Genomic DNA, 25,646 nt, shown 5'->3' with positions numbered 1-25,646 from the left:
CATGTCAGCAACAATTGACCTAATAAACCACCACCAGCCAGTTGTCAAATGGGTTAACACCTTACAGATCATGTATCTTTTATGACCCAGTTAGGTGGTATCAACAGATAATCAACTTTGAAGTGATATGTAAATTGTTGTATAAAGTAAAGGAGTCAGAGAATTCAGCACTTTAAAGTCAAGTTACCCACTTTGCTGTAACTGATGGGCTTGCATCAAGGAACATCCCTAATCGCCTCTGCAGAAGTCTGGTTAATGAAGTGAATCACAGGGAGAGCAGGGAGAGCTTGACTTCAATAGTGAACTCTCCATGATGCAACCAATTTACATCTATCTTCAAAGTAAAATTTCTGGATATTTGTATCATGGAGGGGACATGGAAGGAACACAAATTGGAAGGCCTTAAGCTGCTTGGCTACACTGGTAATGTTTTATTAGATGCGTTACTGCTGACAGGTTCCCTTAAATTCCTGCACAACCCCTTTAAGGGGGAACAGAAGCACTACACGCAACAGAATAGTAGTTACACCATAACAAAATGGACCTGAAATTCCACCTAGAGAAGTGCATACAGCCACGTGAAGAATTATTATCAAAAAGTTTTTGTCATACAGGATACGTGCTATTATAGTTTTTTTTACCTGGATTAGAAGTATAATATGTGTGTGATTTTAATTTTTTTTTTCTTCATGTGTGTTGGTGTTTTTTTTAAGAATTTTTTTTTTCTTGTCATTTATCTCAAAAGAGGGCACTGAATGTTTTGTATAATGCACTGCACTACTTTTGAAATGCAGTGCATTATTCAGTTCGCTACTGATCGCCATGTATTAGGTCTCTGTCATGGCATAATAGCAAGATGCTGGCAGGCACCCACAGAGAACCCCTGGGCACCCTTTGACGTCATTGGGAACCCCTGCAACTTTTGCTGTAGGGTGCTGATGGGTTACTTAGAGAGGCTTACTTCCTCGTCACCCGCTTAGAAAGTTTGATCCACGTTTGATCGTAGTGTTCAAGAGGTTAAACTCTGTTTAAACCTTTTAATACTAATCCTAGGTGTCAGTGCCTGGGCTGTGATAACACAGCCTAGCACCAGCAAAAGCAGGACGTTTTGTACTGCAATCTTCTTCTTGCCCCCTGTGATGTCTGGTCGAAGCGCACTCCGGTTATGAAGCATGACTATGATATAAGACCACATAAGCATCTCCACCTTTCAATGATTTAAGAAAAAGAAACATACTGTGTATACTCGAGTATAAGCCGTGTTTTTCAGCACAAAAAATTTGCTGAAAAACCTAACTTGGCTTAACTGGAGGTTAAAAAAAAAAAATTCCTCTATACTCCCCTTTCCAACGCCCCCGGCAGGTCCTCCTCTTTTTCCAAGACCCTGGCTCTGTCTCCCTGCACGCTGCTTTAGGACACACACACTGACGTCAGCTGCTTGGTGACATCATAGTGTGTGCGCCAATGCGGACGTATACACTATGATGTCAGTAAGCGGCTGACAACATGGTGTGTGTGCGACGGCAGCGTGCAGGGAGATGGAGTATTTGAAGAAAGATGAGGACTTGCGGAGGGGGGGTGGAGCAGGGGTTGCATTGGAAAGGTGAGTAGAGAGTTTTTTTTATATAGGTTACGCATACTGGGGGTAGTGGCTGACAGGGTATATACTAAGGGGCAGGGGCTGCCAGCTATATATTAGGGGGTATGGACAGGCTAGCTATATACTGGGGGTCAGGGGGTAGGCTATATACTGGGGGACAGGAAGCTGGCTAGCTATATACTAGAGGGCATGGGTTGGCTGGCTATTTACTGAATGCATGGGCGGGCTGGCTAGCTGTATACTGGGTGGAGGCTGTGGCCAATGCATTTCCCACCCAAGGCTTATACTTGAGTCAATAGGTTTTCCCAATTTTTGTGTTAAAATTAGGTACCTCTGCTTATACTCGCGTCAGTTTATATTCAAGTATATCTTGAGTATATATGGTAAGACTTTTGAGCGGCCTAGTCAAAGTTCAGATGCTTTTTATTACCGTAAAAAAGCAATTCATGCCTGGAAACTCTCCAATGTGGGTGAATTACAACAATTCTGCAAAGATGACTGTGTCTTATTTCTAAAGGATATCCCAACCAGTTATTTGGTTTGTGGGGCAATAACCTTTGCACACAGGTATATTTATATACCATCAGAAATATAGTAATACAGCAGGCTCTGCACCTCACCCTGTCACACCCACAGTGACTGGAAATCAACTGGTGGAAATTGGGTTATGTACACACCTTCTCCACCAGTTTTGTTAGTAGTTCCAAGAAAGGCAACAAATTCTTCCTGACATAATAAGGGAGTCAGAATAACCCTCTGCACTTGGTCTACCCTATATCTTCACTCCTTGTCTTTCTACTTCCCCAATCATAGATATAATGATTACAGTCATCAATAATGTTAGAGCGGCTGCAAATTGCAATTGGTCCAAATATCATACCATCCATCTGCACCTTCTTCTTTGGATGTAAAAGCTTTAGCCTGAATTTCCTATGTGGGATGTTATAATATAGGTCGATGCCAACATCTCTTTTAATCTCAGATTTTGGAGTTCCAAGGAAAAAGTGCACCGTAGCTTCATTTGGCAACCAGCCATCTTTCTGGAACTTGAAAAAAGGAAAGTGTATAAAAATTCTGAGTGATCAGAAAGGATAGACAATCAAACATACATTAAATTATCAATTATGTTTACCAAAAATATTTAAAGGTAAAGGGATCAAAGGGTATAAGAAGGATGGTACCAGGGAGGAACTAATGAACTATAGATGTCCGTGTAAGTGGTCTATCATCAGTAAATCTGAGGTAAGGGAAAAATTATGAATGTGCCTGCTGTTATTTCTTGACATGAATTTGCTAGAGGGAAACACTTCATAAAACCCCAGTACCTGTGAAACATGGTTGTAGGAAGCTTCAAGGAGATACTGTTGTAGCCCCTTGTCATGCTTTCTTAATACAAGCAATGCTTTGCCTGGTCCGGACAAGGGGAACGGTAATGGATTTTCTCCTTCAGGGAAAGACAGTTCCAAACATGGCTGCCAACCCAACAGTTTGGATGCTATGGAAATATAAGCAAACACAGTCATTTAATATTGACTTATTTGTTGAAACCATTTTGTATGACTTTAAGCCGGTACATAAGTCTATATATGTCCATACCACATATGGTACCATGTGCAGAAGTGCAAATGGTTCTGCTTCTTATTTGCTCCAAAAAACTGGAGCTCTCACACCAAATTAAAAAGCATCTGATGGTTATAAGCAAGGACTGTCCTTGGGGTATGTAGCAGAAACTACCACATAGCAGAAACTACCAAGATCAACAACTCCCCCCTTTTCAAGCAGTTTGACTTTGCTGTGTTCAGTAAAGAGATCTCACACACCAGTGCATCATATTGCTCCAAGTCCAGTTACAATCCTGGAATATAAATGCTTTTCTTACAGTCCTGCAGCTACTAACACACACATAAACGTATGGTTACAATAATCTCCAGAGCTGCTTGCTAACCCTGCCTGCATCTTTAAAGGAATTCAAACATTTAAAAAAACAAAAAAAAGACTAGAAATACTTACCCCCGATTCTCCTCATCTTGATCCCAGCACTGTCCGTTGCTATTCTTGACACGCTGGGATCACCTAGAAAAGAAAGTTATAATTAGCAGCACGGAGCACAGGGGCGAGATGTCCGACAGTCTGGGCTGCTAATTATGCACGCCCCGCACCTCCCTATCCCATGCTGGGAGCATGGGAGAGCGTGGTGATGTCACACAGGGAGAAGCAGTTGTGGGGGCGTTCATAATTAGCAGCCTGGAGTGCCGGACATCTTGTTTCCGCTCTCTATGCAGCTAATTATAACTTTCTTTTCTAGGTGATCCCGGGGTGTATAGATTAGTGTCAGACAGTGCCGGAATGAAGAGGAGCGGAGGTGTGTTTTTCTAGTGCCTTTTTTTAAGTGGTTGATTTCCTTTAAGTGGTCGAAACTACTGACAGTTTCCCTTTAACACAAAGCATAATTAAAACAATGCAGATACAATGCAGCCTGTGCCTCTGTGACTTCACCTTCCTCATTCATGCAGGATTTTTTTTCAGCTTGACCTCTGGGACTTTGGATTTCTTCCAAAACATTCACTGTCATAAGGTACAACTGGGAGCTGATCAAGAAAAGAAAAGTAATTCATCATTTGTATGTTGAAAAAGCAAATATGGGTCTATATGATAATATACGGTAGATATCTAACCTTGGCTTTATGGCTTTTAAGCTCCCCAATTATTTATGCATTCATGTAGGATATTCAAAGGTGTCAGACCCCAAAACTTTATCCACTTTGTAATATGACTATCCAGCAAAGGTGTAATATGTATATCCAAGAATCTAACAGAATGAAGGATGCACAGGCAGTCCTGTTCTTAAGTTGCATTTGTATGTAAGTCAGAACTGTATATTTTTTAATTGTAGCCCCAGCCAAAAATTCTTTGGTCTCTGTGACAATTGGATTTTAAAAATGTTGGATAGTCATAAGAACCAGGATCAACAATAAAGCTTAATTGCAGACACCTGTGATAACTGTACAACTGATCATTGTATCCTGGGACTAAAGAACAGTAAATTACCAACATCTAGAGGTCCGTGTGTAACTAGGGGTCGTCTGTAAGTCAATGTTCTTTAAGGAGACCCGACTTAAAGAAGACCCCGAGTTACAGACGGAACTCTCTGGCCACCATGGCCTCAGGTGAAGCTCTCTGGATGCTTTACTTTAGTCTCTGGCTGCAATGATCAGCTGTGGGGTGTCTGTAGTGATCTTTATTACAGTACAAAAATGGGAAAATTAAATTGTCACAGAGACAACTGCCTGTACAGGTCTTCATAGGGGAATACCTGTAGGATTTCCACTCAAAAATGTACTACAGGATTTTGTACTCTGGTCCATTTGTAGTTAGAAATGTAATGTTTTTTCATGGACGTATGAACGTAGCCTTAGTCTTTTGATTAAACTTAAATCATTGACCCATATTTGATTAATGAACGTGCAGTTATGGTAACCACATGTAACACAATAAATAGATGATAAGTGGTCAGTATGACTAGTTAGCCAAAGGTTCTTGAAAGGAGTGGACACAGAAAACAATTCTCCCAATCCTTTTAATCAATCAGTCATATTTTATTGGTTCCCACTGATGATAACAATATACCATGCTGATATATCAGCATTGCTTACTGGATTTCTGTACCTTTAAAAAAAATATTTAAACTTTTCAATATACATTTTAAAAAAAAGTTTAAATATGGCTTCCCTGAACTGTACAGAAGACTAGAGACTAGAGATGAGCGAACATGCTCGTCCGAGCTTGATGCTCGGTCGAGCATTAGGGTACTCGAAACTGCTCGTTACTCGGACGAATACTTCGCCCGCTCGAGAAAATGGCAGCTCCCGCCGTTTTGCTTTTTGGCGGCCAGAAACAGAGCCAATCACAAGCCAGGAGACTCTGCACTCCACCCAGCATGACGTGGTACCCTTACACGTCGATAGCAGTGGTTGGCTGGCCAGATCAGGTGACCCTGGGATAGACTAGCCGCTGGCCGCGCTGCTCGGATCATTCTGTCTCTGGATGCCGCTAGGGAGAGAGCTGCTGCTGGTCAGGGAAAGCGTTAGGGTGTTCTATTAGCTTACTGTTAGGCAGGAGTGATTCTCAAAGAACCCAACAGCCCTTCTTAGGGCTACAATAACGTTCTACTTTTTTTATTTTAATTTGCATCTTTTACCATTTTGTGAGGAATTAGCAGGGGGACTTGCTACCGTTGTGTTTAGCTCTTAGTGGCACACATATCCATAGCAAAGACCGAAGTGGGAAAATTCAGTAGGGGTTGGATTTCTATTAGGCAATAACTCAGTGTCATCTCATCTGGCATAGTAGTGTGCTTCCTTTGATACTTGGCTAGAAAATAGCCATAGGAGAATACAAACAGCTTCTTGAAGCCTACAGTAGCGTTCTATATATTTGATTTCTGGTTGATCTGCTGGTGGCTTTAGTTTCTGCAGTGCATGTACTTGCCAATTCTGAGCAATTTGTAGTGAGACTTGCGACCGCTGTGTTCTGCGCTTAGTGGCGCACATATCCATAGCAAAGGCTGAAGTGGGAAAATTCAGTAGGGGTTGGATTTCTATTAGGCAATAACTCAGTGTCATCTCATCTGGCATAGTAGTGTGCTTCCTTTGATACTTGGCTAGAAAATAGCCATAGGAGAATACAAACAGCTTCTTGAAGCCTACAGTAGCGTTCTATATATTTGATTTCTGGTTGATCTGCTGGTGGCTTTAGTTTCTGCAGTGCATGTACTTGCCAATTCTGAGCAATTTGTAGTGAGACTTGCGACCGCTGTGTTCTGCGCTTAGTGGCGCACATATCCATAGCAAAGGCTGAAGTGGCAAAATTCAGTAGGGGTTGGATTTCTATTAGGCAATAACTCAGTGTCATCTCATCTGGCATAGTAGTGTGCTTCCTTTGATACTTGGCTAGAAAATAGCCATAGGAGAATACAAACAGCTTCTTGAAGCCTACAGTAGCGTTCTATATATTTGATTTCTGGTTGATCTGCTGGTGGCTTTAGTTTCTGCAGTGCATGTACTTGCCAATTCTGAGCAATTTGTAGTGAGACTTGCGACCGCTGTGTTCTGCGCTTAGTGGCGCACATATCCATAGCAAAGGCTGAAGTGGGAAAATTCAGTAGGGGTTGGATTTCTATTAGGCACTAACTCAGTGTCATCTCATCTGGCATAGTAGTGTGCTTCCTTTGATACTTGGCTAGAAAATAGCCATAGGAGAATACAAACAGCTTCTTGAAGCCTACAGTAGCGTTCTATATATTTGATTTCTGGTTGATCTGCTGGTGGCTTTAGTTTCTGCAGTGCATGTACTTGCCAATTCTGAGCAATTTGTAGTGAGACTTGCGACCGCTGTGTTCTGCGCTTAGTGGCGCACATATCCATAGCAAAGGCTGAAGTGGCAAAATTCAGTAGGGGTTGGATTTCTATTAGGCAATAACTCAGTGTCATCTCATCTGGCATAGTAGTGTGCTTCCTTTGATACTTGGCTAGAAAATAGCCATAGGAGAATACAAACAGCTTCTTGAAGCCTACAGTAGCGTTCTATATATTTGATTTCTGGTTGATCTGCTGGTGGCTTTAGTTTCTGCAGTGCATGTACTTGCCAATTCTGAGCAATTTGTAGTGAGACTTGCGACCGCTGTGTTCTGCGCTTAGTGGCGCACATATCCATAGCAAAGGCTGAAGTGGGAAAATTCAGTAGGGGTTGGATTTCTATTAGGCACTAACTCAGTGTCATCTCATCTGGCATAGTAGTGTGCTTCCTTTGATACTTGGCTAGAAAATAGCCATAGGAGAATACAAACAGCTTCTTGAAGCCTACAGTAGCGTTCTATATATTTGATTTCTGGTTGATCTGCTGGTGGCTTTAGTTTCTGCAGTGCATGTACTTGCCAATTCTGAGCAATTTGTAGTGAGACTTGCGACCGCTGTGTTCTGCGCTTAGTGGCGCACATATCCATAGCAAAGGCTGAAGTGGGAAAATTCAGTAGGGGTTGGATTTCTATTAGGCACTAACTCAGTGTCATCTCATCTGGCATAGTAGTGTGCTTCCTTTGATACTTGGCTAGAAAATAGCCATAGGAGAATACAAATAGCTTCTTGAAGCCTACAGTAGCGTTCTATATATTTGATTTCTGGTTGATCTGCTGGTGGCTGTAGTTTCTGCAGTGCATGTACTTGCCAATTCTGAGCAATTTGTAGTGAGACTTGCGACCGCTGTGTTCTGCGCTTAGTGGCGCACATATCCATAGCAAAGGCTGAAGTGGGAAAATTCAGTAGGGGTTGGATTTCTATTAGGCACTAACTCAGTGTCATCTCATCTGGCATAGTAGTGTGCTTCCTTTGATACTTGGCTAGAAAATAGCCATAGCAATAGGATAGGATTGTTTGGTTCTAAAAACTCAAAAAAAAACAAAAAACACAAAAAAAAACAAAAAACACAAAAAAACACAAAAAAAAACAAAAAAAAGTAAAAAAAAAAAAAAAGTTATAACTCTCATTTTAAAAATGTTTAACCCCAGGGCTAGGGGTAGAGGACGAGGGCGGGGACGTGGGCGTCCAACTACTGCAGGGGTCAGAGGCCGTGGTCCTGGGCGGGGTGAGACACCACCTGCTGATGAGGGAGCAGGGGAACGCCGCAGAGCTACACTCCCTAGGTTCATGTCTGAAGTTACTGGGACTCGTGGTAGAGCACTGTTGAGGCCAGAACAGTGCGAACAGGTGATGTCGTGGATTGCTGACAATGCTTCGAGCAATTTGTCCACCACCAGTCAGTCTTCCACGCAGTCCACCCATGTCACCGAAATCCCCACTCCTCCAGCTCCTGCACCTCAGCCTCCTCCCCCCCAGTCTGCCCCCTCCCAGGAAAATTTGCCATTTGAACCGGCATACTCTGAGGAACTGTTTTCTGGACCCTTCCCACAGTCACAAACCACTTGTCCGGTTGCTGCTGAGCAATTTTCCGATGCCCAGGTTTTCCACCAGTCACAGTCTGTGGGTGATGATGACCTTCTTGACGTAGTGGAAGTGTGTAAAGAGGTGTCCGACGATGAGGAGACACGGTTGTCAGACAGTGGGGAAGTTGTTGTCAGGGCAGGAAGTCCGAGGGGGGAGCAGACTGAGGGATCGGAGGATGATGAGGTGACAGACCCAAGCTGGGTTGAGAGGCCGGGTGAACACAGTGCTTCTGAGACGGAGGAGAGTCCTCGACCTGAACAGGTTGGAAGAGGCAGTGGTGGGGCCAGACGGAGAGGCAGGGCCAGAGCTGGTGCATCAGCGCCACTGTCAACTAGTGAAGCTCCCGTGGTGAGGGCTCTTGCGGCGAGGGCTAGATCTTCAGAAGTGTGGAGGTTCTTTAAGGAAACACCGGATGACCGACGGACTGTGGTGTGCAACATTTGCCAAACCAGGCTCAGCAGGGGTTCCACCACTACTAGCTTAACTACCACCAGTATGCGCAGGCATATGAATGCTAAGCACCCCACTCAGTGGCAACAAGCCCGTTCACCTCCGGCCGTGCACACCACTGCTCCTTCCCCTGTGTCAGCTGCTAGTCAGCCCCCTGCCCAGGACCCTGGCCCAAAAACCCCATCGTCGCCTCCACGATCCTCCACAGCATCCACCAGCGTTCAGCTCTCTATACCCCAGACGCTGGAGCGGAAACGCAAATATAGTGCAACCCACCCGCACGCCCAAGCCCTTAATGTGCACATCTCCAGATTGCTTAGCCTGGAGATGCTGCCCTATAGGCTAGTAGAGACCGAGGCCTTTCGCAACCTCATGGCGGCGGCCGCCCCTCGGTATTCGGTCCCCAGCCGCCACTACTTTTCCCGATGTGCCGTCCCAGCCCTGCACCAGCACGTGTCAGACAACATCATCCGTGCCCTGACCAACGCCGTTTCTGACAAGGTCCACCTGACCACGGACACGTGGACGAGTGCTGCCGGGCAGGGCCACTATATATCGCTGACGGCACATTGGGTTAACTTGGTGGAGGCTGGGACCGAGACTGACCCTGGGGCTGCTCATATACTGCCGACGCCGAGGATTGCGGGGCCTACCTCGGTCCAGGTGTTTCAGGCCTACTATGCCTCCTCCTCCTCCCACCCCTCCTCCACCTCCTCCTCCGAACTACCATCCGTGGGCACGGCGCCATCAGTCGGTAGCTCTAGGCACAGCAGCAGTGCCGTCGCTAAGCGACAGCAGGCGGTGCTCAAACTGCTGAGCCTAGGCGACAAAAGGCACACCGCCCAAGAGCTATTACAGGGCATCACGGCGCAGACTGATCTGTGGCTGGCACCGCTGAACCTCAAGCCGGGAATGGTTGTGTGTGACAACGGCCGTAACCTGGTGGCGGCTCTGCAACTCGGCAGACTGACACATGTGCCATGCCTGGCCCATGTGTTAAATCTGATAGTGCAGCGTTTCCTCAAGACATACCCCAATCTGTCTGATTTGCTCACGAAGGTGCGCCGCATCTGTGCGCATTTCAGGAAGTCCAGCCCAGATGCTGCCACTCTCAGGGCAGCGCAGCGCCGCCTCCAACTGCCCGCTCACCGACTGTTGTGCGACGTGCCCACGAGGTGGAATTCAACACTGACCATGTTATCCAGAGTTTACCAGCAGCGCAGAGCGATTGTAGACTGCCAGATGTCAACTTCCACCAGAACTGGTAGTCAGGTCAGTCAGCTTCCTCAAGTCTACAATGAGGAGTGGACGTGGATGTCTGATATCTGTCAGGTGCTGAGTAACTTTGAGGAGTCAACACAGATGGTCAGTGGCGATGCCGCCATCATCAGCCTCACCATCCCGCTGCTTGGCCTGTTGAAAAACTCTCTGGTCAGCATGAAGTCGGAAGCTTTGCGCTCGTCACAAGAGACAGGGGAAGAATATTCCCTTGTTGATAGCCAAAGCACCCTCAGGTCTGTTTCTCAGCGCATATCGGAGGAGGTGGAGGTGGAGGAGGATGAGGAGGAAGAGGAGGAGAATGTTGGTGAGACACAAGAGGGGACCATTGTTGAGTCCTTTACTGTTCAGCGTGTATGGGCAGAAGAAGAGGAGTTGGAGGAGTTGGAGGAGGAGGAAATGGACAGTCAGGCCAGTGAGGGGAGTGAATTCTTACGCGTTGGTACTCTGGCGCATATGGCAGATTTCATGCTAGGCTGCCTATCCCGTGACCCTCGCGTTCAAAGAATTTATTCCAGCACCGATTACTGGGTGTTCACTCTCCTGGACCCACGGTACAAGCAAAATCTTCCCACTCTCATCCCTGGAGAGGAAAGGAGTGTGAGAATGCATGAATACCAGCAGGCCCTGGTGCACAAGCTGAAACAGTATTTCCCTTCTGACAGCGCTAGCGGCAGAGTGCGTAGTTCTGCGGGACAAGTAGCGAGGGAGAGTAGGCGAGCAGGCAGCTTGTCCAGCACTGGCAAGGGTACGCTTTACAAGGCTTTTGCCAGCTTTATGTCACCCCAGCAAGACACTGTCACCTGTCCCCAGTCTCGGCAGAGTAGGGCTGATCTTTACAGAAAGATGGTGAGGGAGTACGTAGCTGACCATACCATCGTCCTAAATGATCACACAGCTCCCTACAACTACTGGGTTTCAAAGCTGGACATGTGGCACGAACTGGCGCTGTACGCCTTGGAGGTTCTTGCCTGCCCTGCCGCTAGCGTCTTGTCCGAGCGGGTTTTCAGTGCAGCTGGTGGCATCATCACCGATAAGCGTACACGCCTGTCGACTGACAGCGCTGACAGGCTGACGCTTATTAAAATGAATAAAGGCTGGATTTCTCAGAATTTCCAATCTCCACCAGGTGAAGGAAGCTCAACCTGAATAATTGATCCACTCCTCCTCCTCCTCCTCATTTTCCTCCTTCTCCTCCTCTTTGTACAGTAAAGCAGAGGAAAATGGCTATTTTTTGACAGGGCCCACTGGCTCTTGCTATACTTCATGCATTTAATTTTTCTGGAGGGCCACCTACCCGGTCCTCTGTTTGAAACAATTTTTGTGAGTGCCACATACAGGCACTCAATCTATTCCATTTTTCTGGAGGGCCACCTACCCGGTCCTCTGGTTTGAACAATTTTTGGGACTGCCACATACAGGCACTCAATCTATTCCATTTTACTGGAGGGCCACCTACCTGCTCCTCTGGTTTGAAGAATTTTTGGGACTGCCACATACAGGCACTCAATCTATTCCATTTTACTGGAGGGCCACCTACCTGCTCCTCTGGTTTGAAGAATTTTTGGGACTGCCACATACAGGCACTCAATCTATTCCATTTTACTGGAGGGCCACCTACCTGCTCCTCTGGTTTGAACAATTTTTGGGACTGCCACATACAGGCACTCAATCTATTCCATTTTACTGGAGGGCCACCTACCTGCTCCTCTGGTTTGAAGAATTTTTGGGACTGCCACATACAGGCACTCAATCTATTCCATTTTACTGGAGGGCCACCTACCTGCTCCTCTGGTTTGAAAAATGTTTGGGACTGCCACATACAGGCACTATCCAAATTAAATTGTCTCCATAGCAGCCTCCACACGTTGTCTCCATTGCTACCTCCAAAAGTCGTCCATATAGCTGCCTCCATACATCGTCCCTTTATCAAACGAGGTGTGTCAGGCAGAAATTTGGGTTGTTTTCATGGATTCCACATCAAAGTTGTTAACTTTGTCGCCACCCTGCTGTGTTATCCACAAAATATACTGGCAAACTTTTACCATTTAGGGATATTATTTCAGCGCTTCTTGCGCATCTGTTTACATTCCCCTCACCCGGCATATCCTAAACTTATAAGAACGCTACTACACTTGATCTTATACAAAAGGTTCTTAGAAGTGCTGTTTGGGGAGTAGCCTAGAGACAGGGGCTTGGATTGGCGAAAGCTCGCCTGGCAGCGGAACGCCAGCTCCATGCGCATCATGCGCTTCTTGCGCATCTGTTTACATTCCCCTAACCCGCCATATCCCAAACTTATAAGAACGCTACTACACTTAACTTGGTGCAGGCTGGGACCGAGTCTGACCCTGGGGCTGGTCATATACTGCCGACGCAGAGAATTGCGGGGCCTACCTCGGTCCAGGTCTCAAAGGCCTACTATACCTCCTCCCACCCCTCCTCCACCTCCTCCTCCTCCGAATTACCATCCGTGGGCATGGCGCCATCAGTCGGTAGCTCTAGGCACAGCAGCAGTGCCGTCGCTAAGCGACAGCAGGCGGTGCTGAAACTGCTGAGCCTAGGCGATAAAAGGCACACCGCCCAAGAGCTATTACAGGGCATTCCACATCAAAGTTGTTAACTTTGTCGCCACCCTGCTGTGTAATCCACAAAATATACTTGCAAACTTTTACCATTTAGGGATATTATTTCAGCGCTTCTTGCGCATCTGTTTACATTCCCCTCACCCGCCATATCCTAAACTTATAAGAACGCTACTACACTTGATCTTATACAAAAGTGCTGTTTGGGGAGTAGCCTAGAGACAGGGGCTTGGATTTGCGAAAGCTCGCCTGGCAGCGGAGCGCCAGCTCCATGCGCATCATGCGCTTCTTGCGCATCTGTTTACATTCCCCTCACCCGGCATATCCTAAACTTATAAGAACGCTACTACACTTGATCTTATACAAAAGTGCTGTTTGGGGAGTAGCCTAGAGACAGGGGCTTGGATTGGCGAAAGCTCGTCTGGCAGCGGAGCGCCAGCTCCATGCCAAGATCCAACTAACATAGTTTTAACTGCAGCACCTTTAATCTACTACTAGTTCACTGCCTCCATACATGGTCCCCTTATCAAACGAGCTGTGTCAGGCAGAATTTTGGGTTGTTTTCATGGCTTCCATGTTAACTTTGTCGCCACCCTGCTGTGTAATCCACAAAATATACTGGCAAACTTTTATCATGTACCGATATTATTTGAGCACTTCTTGCTCACCTCCTTTGGTTCCTCTCTGCCACCCATTGGTTTGAAGCCTGAGTCCATTTAGGGTATGTCGCCATGACACTCTCTAGCCTGCTGCCGCTGCCTCTGCATGCCGTCCCCTATAGTGTCAGGGTCAATTATTGCATGTTTTAGATACTATCTAGCTTCATTCTGTCACTCTGTCATGGCCATGCTGTTGCCCATAATTTTGGCATAATGGTGCGTTTAAGCAGCCTCAGAGGCATCCATGCATGCTGCCCCTGCTGTTTCCTGTCCATTTCCGTGGTGTTTCCATCCTTTTCTGAGGTTCCCAGGTGTTTGGCCAAGCTTCCCTGTGCAGAGCCTTGGTCCCCTTGAAAAATGCTCGAGTCTCCCATTGACTTCAATGGGGTTCGTTATTCGAGACGAGCACTCGAGCATCGGGAAAAGTTCGTCTCGAATAACGAGTACCCGAGCATTTTAGTGTTCGCTCATCTCTACTAGAGACACATGACAAACAAAGCTGTAATGCATACAAACAGCCTGCAGATGTCACTGTTGTAGTTATTGCCAAGTAATATTGTGTGGAGCCAAACTCACATAATCAAACCCAAATGTGAACCAACTCCTCGTTTCAGTGTTACTGTAGACCTAAACATAGAGCAGCATAATTTGCGTATTTGGTCATGTGTAGTCAACAATCTAAACTTCCAATTTCCAGTTTTGAAACTGTGAAAGACCCTTTACAAATTGTCAGATTTTGCAGTAGATGATTCCTTTGTATTCTAATAAAAGTATCGTCACCCACTTAATCATAGAAGTGTTTGGGCTGATGAATTCTAATGTTAACCACAACATTTCACTCCAAAAAAAAATCTAAACATTTTTCATATTTTCTAAAAATAGAGAAGAATTATTTCTTTTTTTTTCTTTTATTTTTGACCAAAAAAAGTACAATACAGTACGTAAAAAAAAGTGGCACAAAGCTTCACAAAATACACCAATCCCAGCATAATAGCGCACCACATCAGTACATAACAGATGAAATACCAAGACATCATTTTGGCTCTATAAATACAAAGAAAACTTTCACCCCACTGTCCTCCCTCCCCGGTTGGAGATGTAAAGGAAAAAAAAAAACTAAAAAAAACAAAATCTCCCTTCCCTTCCACACTATACCCATTGCTCCCAGATATCGTTAAGTCTCCTACCCCTTCTATAACGTTTCTCGTAGGCACACTTATGATGACTTGATACCATCTGCCATAATTTGCCATTCCTTCACCACAGGATCTATTGCATCTTTCCAATTTTTAATTAATACCAATCTTGCCAAAAACAAAAGCTTCAAGCCTATATTAAACAGAAAGTCCTAAGAGCCCGAGGGTGACTGCTCACGGTAGCGTGCACTGGACCTGAGCCTCGATTATTTCGAAGATCTCACGCCAGTATCTCGCAATCCTTGGGCAGTCCCAGAGAACATGGAGGATGTCGGCACCTACTCTGTTACATCTCGCACAATTAGAATTTTCTCTTAACCCAATCTTAAACATTAACTGCATTCTGAATATTTTTCACCCCTTTACGCATGTGAGAACTGCCATTACCTAAATAAATCCCTATCCTCAAGTATCCCAATATTCACCCAGTGCTGAAACGTGGGTAGCGTTAATTATTTCTAATGCAACAGAATCCCAGAATTCTCACCTATAATCCAGTATTTCCATTGATTCTTCATGTGTGTTAAGGAAAATCTTGAGATCCTGTCCACGCTTCATATGAATGCCCCCATCCAGGCTGGTCACGGTTTTTACACCAGTTACCCATTTTAAGCCAATATTCCCCACTGTTCCAGTAATTCCCATTTGGGAAGAGAGCTGGAGTGAAGCACTGCAGAAAGAAAAAAAAGATTTGCTTATCATATGCTTGTAAAGGTAGAACTATCATAATCACAATAATTGTCAATCAATGTCTGATTTTGATCACTGGGACCCCAACTGCATGAATGAAGGGCAAAAATCCTCTGAAGTGTAACCCTTAATAAATGGAGCAACAATAGGCATAACCCTATAGCCCAACTCATAAAACCCATAGAAGTGAATGAAGTGCTGATCAAGCTCTTGCACCCATGAATTATTAGGTATGAGCAACTTCAGGGTACCTTTGGTTCCCCACTCACCAGATCACTGGGGGTCCAACTTGCTAAGATCTCCAGAAACCAAACTCTTATTCTATATCATGTGGATAAGTGTATATTATGACACAACGGAAGGCACAGGGGTATAACTTGAGGGGGTGTAGAGGGTTCGGTCGCAACCGGGTCCATGAGGTTTAGGGGGCCCATAAGGTGTCAATTTCCCATATGAGAAGACTAGTACTATATACACACACACTTTGCACTGGGGCCCATCAGCTTCAAGTCACACCACTGGGAAGGCAGGAAGAAAAAATGCAGGTCTGGCTCTACCCTTGGTCTTCAAGTGACAACACACAAACATTATCTATACACAAGCTATATGGTACAGTATAAGATGTCCCCCCCAGGAGCTTACCTCCCTATTGAAGAACATAGTAATGGTCTCCCCTAATAAGGAGCAGAAAGTTTCTGCACTCTTAAGAGTCAAGCCTCTGGCACTCCGCATCATTCTCTTACCTTGGTTTAACATATCCATTTACAAAAAAATTATTTTGTTGCTTAAAGTCCATGTTCCCTCGGATCTTGATGTTAGTCGAAACCGAAGAATTGATGGCTAGCTGAATTGGAAATCCTGAAATTGCTGGAAATATAACACCATCTGCTGCCAGGGTAAGCCTTCTGTTGTATTGAACTTCTTGGCCCTGCAACACATACTGGCACCTTAGGATATGGTCATGCAAATGGAAGTATAATGTATTTGTGCAAGAAAAATTACATTTACAAGCACCTACAATGTTGGAGGGGCACAGACAGGGTAGAACCTAAACCCAGGGTGCTGCCTGAGGCAACTGGCTCAACTCGCCTCATGGCGAGTGCACTGCACCTCTGGGTGCAGAAGCCAGATTAAAAGCAAACTACAGAAGTAAATAAAAATTCTATTCCAAAAATGTGGAATATATCATGGACAATATCCTAGTTGTCTGGTGTAAATGTTTTTCACAAAACAGTTTAGTACAAGACTTTGCAACCCTTTACTATTATCATCCACCTAAAACACTCAAAAATGTATCTTACTACAATACTTATATATATTTATCCTAATTCTAAATCAGGACTTATAATGTTCCCCCTCCCCACTTTAAAACATGTATGATATATAAAGTTCTTAGTATCAATAGTATTGGTGCCATAGACCCAATTATTCAAGTTTATTGTTCATCATATTAAATGACCTCTAAATAATACAAAAAATGATTACCATTGTTTTAAAAGTCATGTGATACACACATAAGAAAGTAAATAAATCTAGAAAATCCCCCAATCCCTAAAGACATATTATCTTGTGCTGCTTGAGAACTTCTGACAACAAAAAAACCAACACTAATGATTATACCTTAAGGAGTTTTACTGCAAGTCCAGCCAGGCTCAAGGAGTATTGTTTCACTGTGTCTCTTACTCCCTCACAATCCAGGAAGATGAGCTCATTCCCAAAGATCTTCAGGCTTAGTCCACATCTTAGCTCTTTCCTGTCTGTCATTCCTTTTGTAAACTGCCAAAAGAAAACATAGAATATGCAATTAATAGAATTTTGCTATCTTCCCAATCAAACTACTGCATGTGCACAGATACCACTTGAAGCTACTGAACTCTGGTGCAAAATAATCTGTCTTTAGTATAGTCACATGGTCATATATGAAGTAGAGGAGAATAGTGTCCTCTTGGCAGCAAACTCTGAAGTACATAAAGTTGGGTTAGAATTGTCTCTAGATAAAAAGTGATCCCCACTACTAAATCCTCCAGACACCAGCTGTACCATTTAAAGGAAGCTGGGAATTTCCCTACAGTGCCCCCAAAGGATAAAGGAAGAATTACACAGATCGCATTTCAAATAATGGACTGCCTGTGTAGTAGGAGAACAAAATGCACCTTAGATACATATTAGTATGTCTATATAAAAGACATATGTCCATCAAGTTCTACGAAAGGATTAGAGGAAGAGGTATGGATACTGTATTTAAAAATAACTTTACCCTATTGATACAGTAAAAGAGTAAAAAAGTCTGAGGCATAAACCAATTTATGATTCCCTCTTGATCTAAAGCAAATCTGAATGACTCCTTTGCCCATAGATTAAAAATTGGAATAAAATCTAAATTTCTTTGAACTTGTATTTCTATGCAGTCACAATATTTATATTTGAAACATTTTAATTGTAAAATTTGTCAATTTGCAGCTGCATCTAGCTTAAGTGATAACCCCCGGGACCACAACATGTGATGCACAATGGTAGGCTTGTGGCATCTGCCCTTCTATACAGACAGAGGTGAAAGGTCTATTTGCCTTGGATTAGGATGTGATACTTTATTACCTTCTGCTGTAGTTCATTTAGCTTGTTGTATTTTCCACTTGGACAGCTGTGCTTGGATTTCTTGACTTTTTGCTGATCAGACTTTTTCTCAAGCAGTTCCCCAGGGTTGTACCTCTTAGATGTTGGCTTCTTATCAGTAGGTGGTGTTACAGTCTCCGTGGGTGGTTCAGAAGTAAATTGCTTGTCTTCCTCATCTTTCCCCACGAGAATTTCATTTAATGTTGAAGAGTGACGACCCAACATTGACTTGAGAAAGTCTTCTGCATTTTCTAAGCGGATTCCAAACTAGAATAGAAAATGTAGGGAGTCATGGGCACCACCAGTGGCCAGTGTTAACTATGAACACATTACACTTATAGTAACAGATGTGGCTAGAACGATGAATGCTTAATAATTTCTAACAGTTATAATGTATTGCAAATCTAGTAAATAATGTTGATTATAATTTGAAGAACACAAGTGAGATATAGACATACAAGGAAAAAAAAAGTTTTGGACCGTGTTAGCCAGTTGAAGAAATTCCTGTTGCTTTTAGTATACCATGCCTGATGAAGGGACCTAAGTTGTCCCTAAAGCTTGCTTGTAACATCTTATATTTCAGTTAGCCATTAAAAGGTATCACAATCTCAAGAAGGTTACTTTATTTGACCTATAAAAAGCAACAGGAAATTAGACACACAGGTTACATAACTCACCTCCATTACATTCACTGCCCTTCCCAATGTGTGTACAGTAAGGTTGGCCATTGCAGAGCGTGGGATGAAGGAGGACGGTGTAAAAATCAATGATGCCTCCATATTTGCACCAACAGATTCTGAAAAGAGTGTACAAAATATTAAGAACAAAAAGTTTTCATAAAGAAATGTCAAAAGCACAAAGAGAAACACAAGTTAAAATCAGTGAAAAGATATGTTTGGGACATCTTTAGAAACTTTTTTGTAAAGTCATGCCTCTTCTATATTGTATACTGTACTTTAGACGCATTTTGTACATCAAAATTTTAGTGCAGTTTAATAAATTCATATTCGGGTGTTCAGCTCACCACTTTGCCACGATTCCCTTGTGCACGAATATGTATCCCTAAGGCCATGACTAAAACCTAACGGTTAAAACGCGTTGGTCTACAATGTTTACAATGTGATCGTGGAAAACATATAAAACTATTGGCTCTTGGCTCAGAAAACTGGACTAAAAACTGCATTCATGAATCCAGCCTAGTAAAAAACTTTTATTTCAAAGTTTATGTGCTAGTAACATGAAGATGGAAATGGTCTTGTACCTGAATGAACTGTAGCATCTGAATATGTAGAGTATTTCCATGATTCACCCTCAAAATCCTTGGCTAGAATGTCATCAGGGAGGATATCTGCAAGGACTTGTTTCAATGGGTCATCAGACTCTAGGAGTTGTGACAGGTGACTCCACACGAAAGATCCCACTGAAATAATAGATGTTGGTTAAAGTGATTGTAAACTTAAGAAATCTCTGTGAAACATAACATTTCAAGTGAGGAGTTGATCACAGTTTTCCACTATCATCGGGTCAGGTGTGGTGTTCGTTTTCACCTACCTGAACCAAACATATTTTGGTAAATTGATGCCCCTAGCCATGGGTTTATTTGGCCAGGGGCCTCCAAAGCGACCAAACCTGAACCCGACCACCCGATCCGATCATCTCCAATGATCCATTTTATTTTTGACTCATTAGCCATCTTTTTTTTTCCCCAGTCCACTCTTTTCTGATTCTATATTTTTGTGCTACTTCCCATGAGCACTCTTTATACATACTTAACAAACACAACCAACCCCTCACGGTGAAGTTAAAGTTAAGAAAGAAGTTAATTTGTATAAAGATACAAATATAATTTTCTCTAAAATGACAGAAAACAGGAAAGGTGAAACAGGAAAGGGGTTTCTGGAAAACTTTTGAAGTCCCCTACACAATGCTGGTTTTACTTGTCTGGTAGGCTGTTAGACTTCCATCGCTGTCCTCTCGGTAACTTCTTTAATAAAATTCAATTAAGTTGTAATAATAGAGGCTGTTTTCAGAATAATCAGAAAATGCTAATCTTAATAGGACACTCTCTAACGGACATAAATTTTCAAGCCATTTCATTTCGATCTTGAAAGTATGTCTTGTGTGAATAAATCAATTCACTAATGAAGTCGTTTAACGTCCTGTCCTGTTTGTAGAGGCCAAGAGAGACATGACAGGCTGCCAACGCTCCTCTTTAGAATTCAGAAGTTTGTGTCCTTTTATTCCTAGGAAAGGCAATTCATTTTAGGAATTGATCACTAGATTAGTAGAGCCTACATAAAGACATGGAAAACATTTAATAAACTTTTTATTTTTCACGTCAGAAATACAGACTGGGGCTGCTAGAAGAAACCAAAACTTTCAAAGGTTTTTAAGGTGTGAGACCAAAATTGGAAACAATTAAAGAACTGTGTGCTAGAAATTGATAAAGGGTGGGCCCCAAATGTCATTGGAACCTCGGTGTTCTAATAATAATGTCTCCAGGTTTAATTAGTAAGGTTCAAGATGATTTTCATAGGATTTCCCATTATTTCTCTTCTTTCTTCCTTTCTTTCCATGGGTAGAACAGAATACAACAAATCAGGCTCTTCAACATACAATATCATTACACACGATTTAGGACAAACCCAGACTGGGGAAGATTTGTCAAATCCTCTACACCAGAAAACTGAAGCCCTGAAATAAGTACAATAGTATGACCAATAATTGCACCTATTTCCTCCCTCTTATACGTTCCTGCATTAGCTATAGCCTGCTCTTATTCAGGATCAGGCTATAGCGCAGACCTTCTGTGCCAGACCTTGCAGTAGCCTCCTGATAAATCAGATGTGGTGGGGGCAGAGCTTACATTCTCAGGTGCCGCACCTTGCACCAGTGTATGATAAATCTCCCCCTTGGACATTCTGTAACCTAAAGACAGGTTACAGAAGCCCATTACAGCCGCATTGCAAATATGCCTTTCTGCTTTCTCTAAGCATGTGTGTTTTAACTTACCTGGCATCTTGACAGGGTCGTCTGTGTAGTTCTAGGGGTTGGGCTTTGGTTTAGATGCATTTCAAAAACAACATGTGACTTGTCTGTGCTGCAGACTGCTCAGATCTCAGCCCCCACCTTTGTGCTCCTGTACAACTCCTCCCACTGATCTCAGGTCACCAGGCCGTGAGGTCTGCGAGGGAGCAGGAGGGAGGAGCTGTACAGGAGCACAAAGGTGGGGACCAAGAGCTGAGCAGTCTGCAGCACAGACAAGTCACATGTTGTTTTTAAAATGCATCTAAACCAAAGCCCAACCCCTGAGACCACACAGAGGATTCTGTCAGGATGCCAGGTAAATTATAACACACAATTATATTGTTATGCAACTGCTTAGAGAAGACAGAAAGGCATATATGAAATGCAGCTGCAATAGGTTTCTGTCACCTGTCTTTAGTGAAAATGAGGTCCCTGGTCACAGGTTCCCTTTAACATTCTGGTAGTCAAAGCATGTTACAAAAAAAAAATCTGAATGCTGTATACAAATGACCTAAAGAGTCATGGGGATTGGGAGTCGCACTAGCCTGACTCTTCCTGGCCACTGAGATGTGAAGATGTACCTGTACAATGGGACATCAATTAGGCCAGAAGGGGACATCCTACTGTCACTCCTCTCCACCATCATGACTCATTATGACATTTCTATGTAATGCTGAAACTCCTGAAATATAGGACATCATTGTGATTGTGTCATTGTTCCGGACAGGTTAGTAATAGTTTGCATGCATAAGGATAGTTTCACATTGGCGTGTGTTTCCGTTGCGCATATGTTGCATTTTGTGAAGAAAATGGTGTCATCCACTGAAAAAAAGAACAAATGATAATATTCTATCAAATTTTTCACTCATATCCTATAAAATTCATTAACTTCCCTGTTCTCTGCCTCTGTTTTTCCTATGTTTTGTCTCAGTGATGCATCAGTTTTGTCTCAGCGTCAGCAAAAAAAAAAAAAAAACTAAAGGTTTAATATTGCTTTGCAATCATCACACCTGGTTTTCCATCCTCCTCAGTGAAAAATGGATGTTTCATCAGTTTCTTTTGCTGACCCATAGGGGCACATTTACTTACCTGGTCCTGTCATGATCCCTGCTGTGCGTTGTCCGAGCATCATGGACTCCGGCACGATTCACTTAGATTGTGCGTCTGATTTCCTGCATGTGTCGCTTCCCCGCTCAGGTCCGCCGGAGTTCACCTTCTTCTTCTTGGTGCATGTAAGTGCATTGTCTTGCGACACAATTTAAATGTTAAATCCTGCGCTCAGTCCAAACCCGTTGGATCGTTTGATACCCCCCCCCCCCCCCAATTTGTGCCGCATAAAAGCTGGTGATTGCGCCAAAATCTGATCGCGTGCACCACAAAACCCTTTTAAATGCGATGCAAATTGGTAACCGTTGGAATATCCAACGTTTGTGCGGTCCGCGGACCCTTAGTAAATGTTCCTCCACAGACTTCTATTGCCTTCTGTGATCCGCATCCGCACAGACAACAGATAAGTGAAAATACAAGTCAATGTGAAAATACCCATTGAAAACAATGGCAAATCACTAAACCACAGAAAAACATGTGAAAAACAACGTCAATGATAAAAAAAAAATCCCTTATCCTTCCGACTGGTTCGGTTTAATATTCCGTTTAATATTCCAGTGTTGGAAGAAAATGGCATTATCCACTGAAAAAAAAAAACTAAAGTAAGGAACACATTATCATATCCTATCAAATTCTTCACTCATATCCTTTAAATTCATAAAAAAGCCCTCTGTCTGAACACCTAGATTGCAACTATATTTTAATATTAGGGCTTTCAAGACTTGGCATGAAGTGGGCAATAACTTTCCCGTTCTTTATTATCAGTGTCGCAGTAAATGTGTGAGATGCATATTTTTAGCCCATACTCTTAAGCTAGAAATTGCTTCTCTCTATTCATAATTGGGGGATTTAAAAGCAGTGAATCAACATGATGACTCTACGTACACTGCTTGCTGCTTTCACGTGTAGCACTTTAGATGATAGTTGTATGTGTTTAGCTACACTTTATGATACCAGTGGATTCATTATAGTGTGTGATTGGATGAGTTTCAGGCCTCATACACACGGCTGTCTGCTCAACCGGACCGGATCGCGGGCGGACCCCTCCTCACTACATAGGCAGAAAAATGGCTGTGAGCTTACCGCGCCGTGATCGGGAGCCATTGCAATCTATGGGGGTCAAGGTCCCTATTTGCAGCTGTGTGAATGAGGCCTAATGCAGTGTATACACACGTCACTACCGGCCTCGCTATGTAAACAGAAAGTAGTAAAGCTGTTCCTCTCTGCCTATTTCTCCTGTAGTGAGCAGTGCATCTGAAGTCCTCTATACAGCATAGAGATATGAATTTTGTGAGGAAAGTGATTAGGGGGGGGGGGAAGTTGTGAGTGATTAGAACTTAACCTTTATTGGGTACAAATAAAATGTGGGTGCAGGTTTCTCCCGTGTCAGTTTCATCATGGTTTTGCTGTGATTTGCAATGTGTACAGTAAGCACGTCACGTGGCCCTGCAGGACCTGGAATGCCATCATTCAGGTCCTGCGACCCGGGAAAATATCAAATGTATTTGTATATAGAAAATTACTACATCCGCAAGGACCTGCCATGATGTCATGATCACATGATCTTCAGGGATGTATTGTACAAGCAGCAACTTATAGAAGAAGTTGACAAGGCTGCAGACTGTGGTGATGGGGGAACATGACTGGGAGCTAAGAGAATAAGGAGGGAAAGTGAATGTGAGGAGAAGGGGGGATGGTGATCTTAAGGGGGGGGTGATCTGAAGGGGGGGTGAAGGGAGGCAAATATGAAGGGAGGGCTGATTGTGAGAAGGGGGGCAAATATGAAGAGAAAGCTGAATGTGAGGAGGGCTGACTGAAAGGAGGACAAATAAGAAAGTGATGCTAAGATCCCCTGCACAGGAATGTGCAGAGCCCATGGAAAGGACCTGTGTATAGGTCAGATACCACAGTCGAAGCACTGTGCAGCAGGTGGGAGTCCTTGCATCATAATAATAATAATAATTCCTTTATTTATATAGTGCACACAGATTACACAGCACTGCACAGAGTTTGCCAAATTGGTTCCGGTCCCCATCGGGCTCACAATCTAAACAACCTACCAGTATGGAGTGTAGGAGGAAACCAGAGAACACCGACACAAACTGTTATCCTGGTATCCACAAGTGTGCATTTTTGCAACGTAAAAACATAAGCATTACAATATGCAGGCAAGTAATCCTATACACGTGCTGTAACAACAAACGTTACACTTTTCCTATGCCATGTAACATCATTTTCCATCAATGCCAGCAATATCTATTACTATAATACATTTACATGGAATACACAGGAGAGCAGACTACATGTGTGGCCTTATTGCCAGCTGTCACTTACACTAACTTTTCCTAATAGCTTTACCTGCAGGTATAATGAGACCAAGTTTAAATTTTGTAGCTGTAAAAATACAGAATAAGGATCACTCTTTCCATGTAGAGACCCCCCCTTTCCTTGAGTTTTTGGGGGAGGGATTTTAATTCAAAACTCCTGAACAACCATGGTCATTAAATGTGCACATATGATGAATAGCTGGCACACTTACAGTTGCAAAATTGTAGAATTTTAATGGCTAGGCTGGCATGCTAGGTTGGCATGACCAATGTCTTACATCAGGAGTGAGGTGCTGAAATCACTGCTATGTCCAATGTAGGGAAGGATACAGGGGAGTGAGAAGCAGAAGAAAGAAAAAGCCCAAGGAAATAAAATGTACAAATCTATTTACAATGGAATCAAAAGGATAAATAAAGCTGACTTAAAAGGAACCTGTCAGCAGAAATCAAGCTGATAAACCACTACCAGTATGTTGTCAAGCAGCTAAACACCTTCCAGATCATCTTTCTTTCTCGACCCAGTGTGATGGCATCATCCAGAAAATCTACTTTTAAGTGAGATGTAACTTGATTGTTTAAAGTCAATGAGGCGGAGATTTTAACGCTGCAGTCAAGCTCTCTCTTCCTTAGAAAGCCCCCTTAACTGTAATCTATGGTTCTGCATCAAATGACATCCCTAAATAGATCTCCTGAAGTCTGATGAATGTTTTTAAAAAAAAAAACACGGATCTATCTATTAAGGCAAATCCAGTGGCAAGTTCCCTCTAATGAAGAGATGTATAGCCCTTTTTAGGGCTAATTCTTTTGTGGCCCATAATTTTTTTTAAATTTGAATTTCCCCAATATTTACATTTCCTAAAGAGGCTACTAGGGCGTGGAGTCGGCTACACGGCGCGGCTACTCCATGCCCCAGCAGACTCTTGTGTTCCGCCTACCCTGACATCTTCAGCTACCAGGAGCTTGTCTAAAGAGCTGAGTTCTGCGCATGCGAAGTAGCTCTGGCTTCAGAGCTGAGACCGCGCAACCTGGCGGCCTGCGTTCTGCACATGGGCAGAACCCATCCTCGTAGACGAGTGTGAAATGCAAGAGGCTACTGGGGCGCGGAGTAGCCACGCT

The 25,646-nt window shown here is 43.5% G+C and overlaps 1 protein-coding gene across 2 annotated transcripts in view; it reads right to left on the bottom strand.

Moving 5' to 3' along the window:
* LOC140075161 (uncharacterized) overlaps positions 1 to 25,646 on the bottom strand; it is a 167,907-nt gene that overhangs the window by 99,001 nt on the left and 43,260 nt on the right. For both annotated transcript variants that reach the window (XM_072120705.1, XM_072120707.1), the window contains exons 14-22: positions 19,331 to 19,489; positions 18,747 to 18,865; positions 18,052 to 18,336; positions 17,077 to 17,232; positions 16,200 to 16,384; positions 15,254 to 15,436; positions 4,097 to 4,188; positions 2,926 to 3,095; positions 2,481 to 2,646 (exon numbers count right to left, since the gene is read on the bottom strand). In XM_072120705.1, the coding sequence (XP_071976806.1) occupies positions 2,481 to 2,646; positions 2,926 to 3,095; positions 4,097 to 4,188; positions 15,254 to 15,436; positions 16,200 to 16,384; positions 17,077 to 17,232; positions 18,052 to 18,336; positions 18,747 to 18,865; positions 19,331 to 19,489 (1,515 nt within the window). The remainder of the gene's footprint in view (positions 1 to 2,480; positions 2,647 to 2,925; positions 3,096 to 4,096; positions 4,189 to 15,253; positions 15,437 to 16,199; positions 16,385 to 17,076; positions 17,233 to 18,051; positions 18,337 to 18,746; positions 18,866 to 19,330; positions 19,490 to 25,646) is intronic.

The sequence above is a fragment of the Engystomops pustulosus genome, chromosome 8 (assembly GCF_040894005.1).
Source record: "Engystomops pustulosus chromosome 8, aEngPut4.maternal, whole genome shotgun sequence".
Classification (NCBI taxonomy): domain Eukaryota; kingdom Metazoa; phylum Chordata; class Amphibia; order Anura; family Leptodactylidae; genus Engystomops; species Engystomops pustulosus.
Note: the sequence above shows the minus strand (reverse complement) of the source record. Positions and strands in the feature narration are given on the sequence as shown.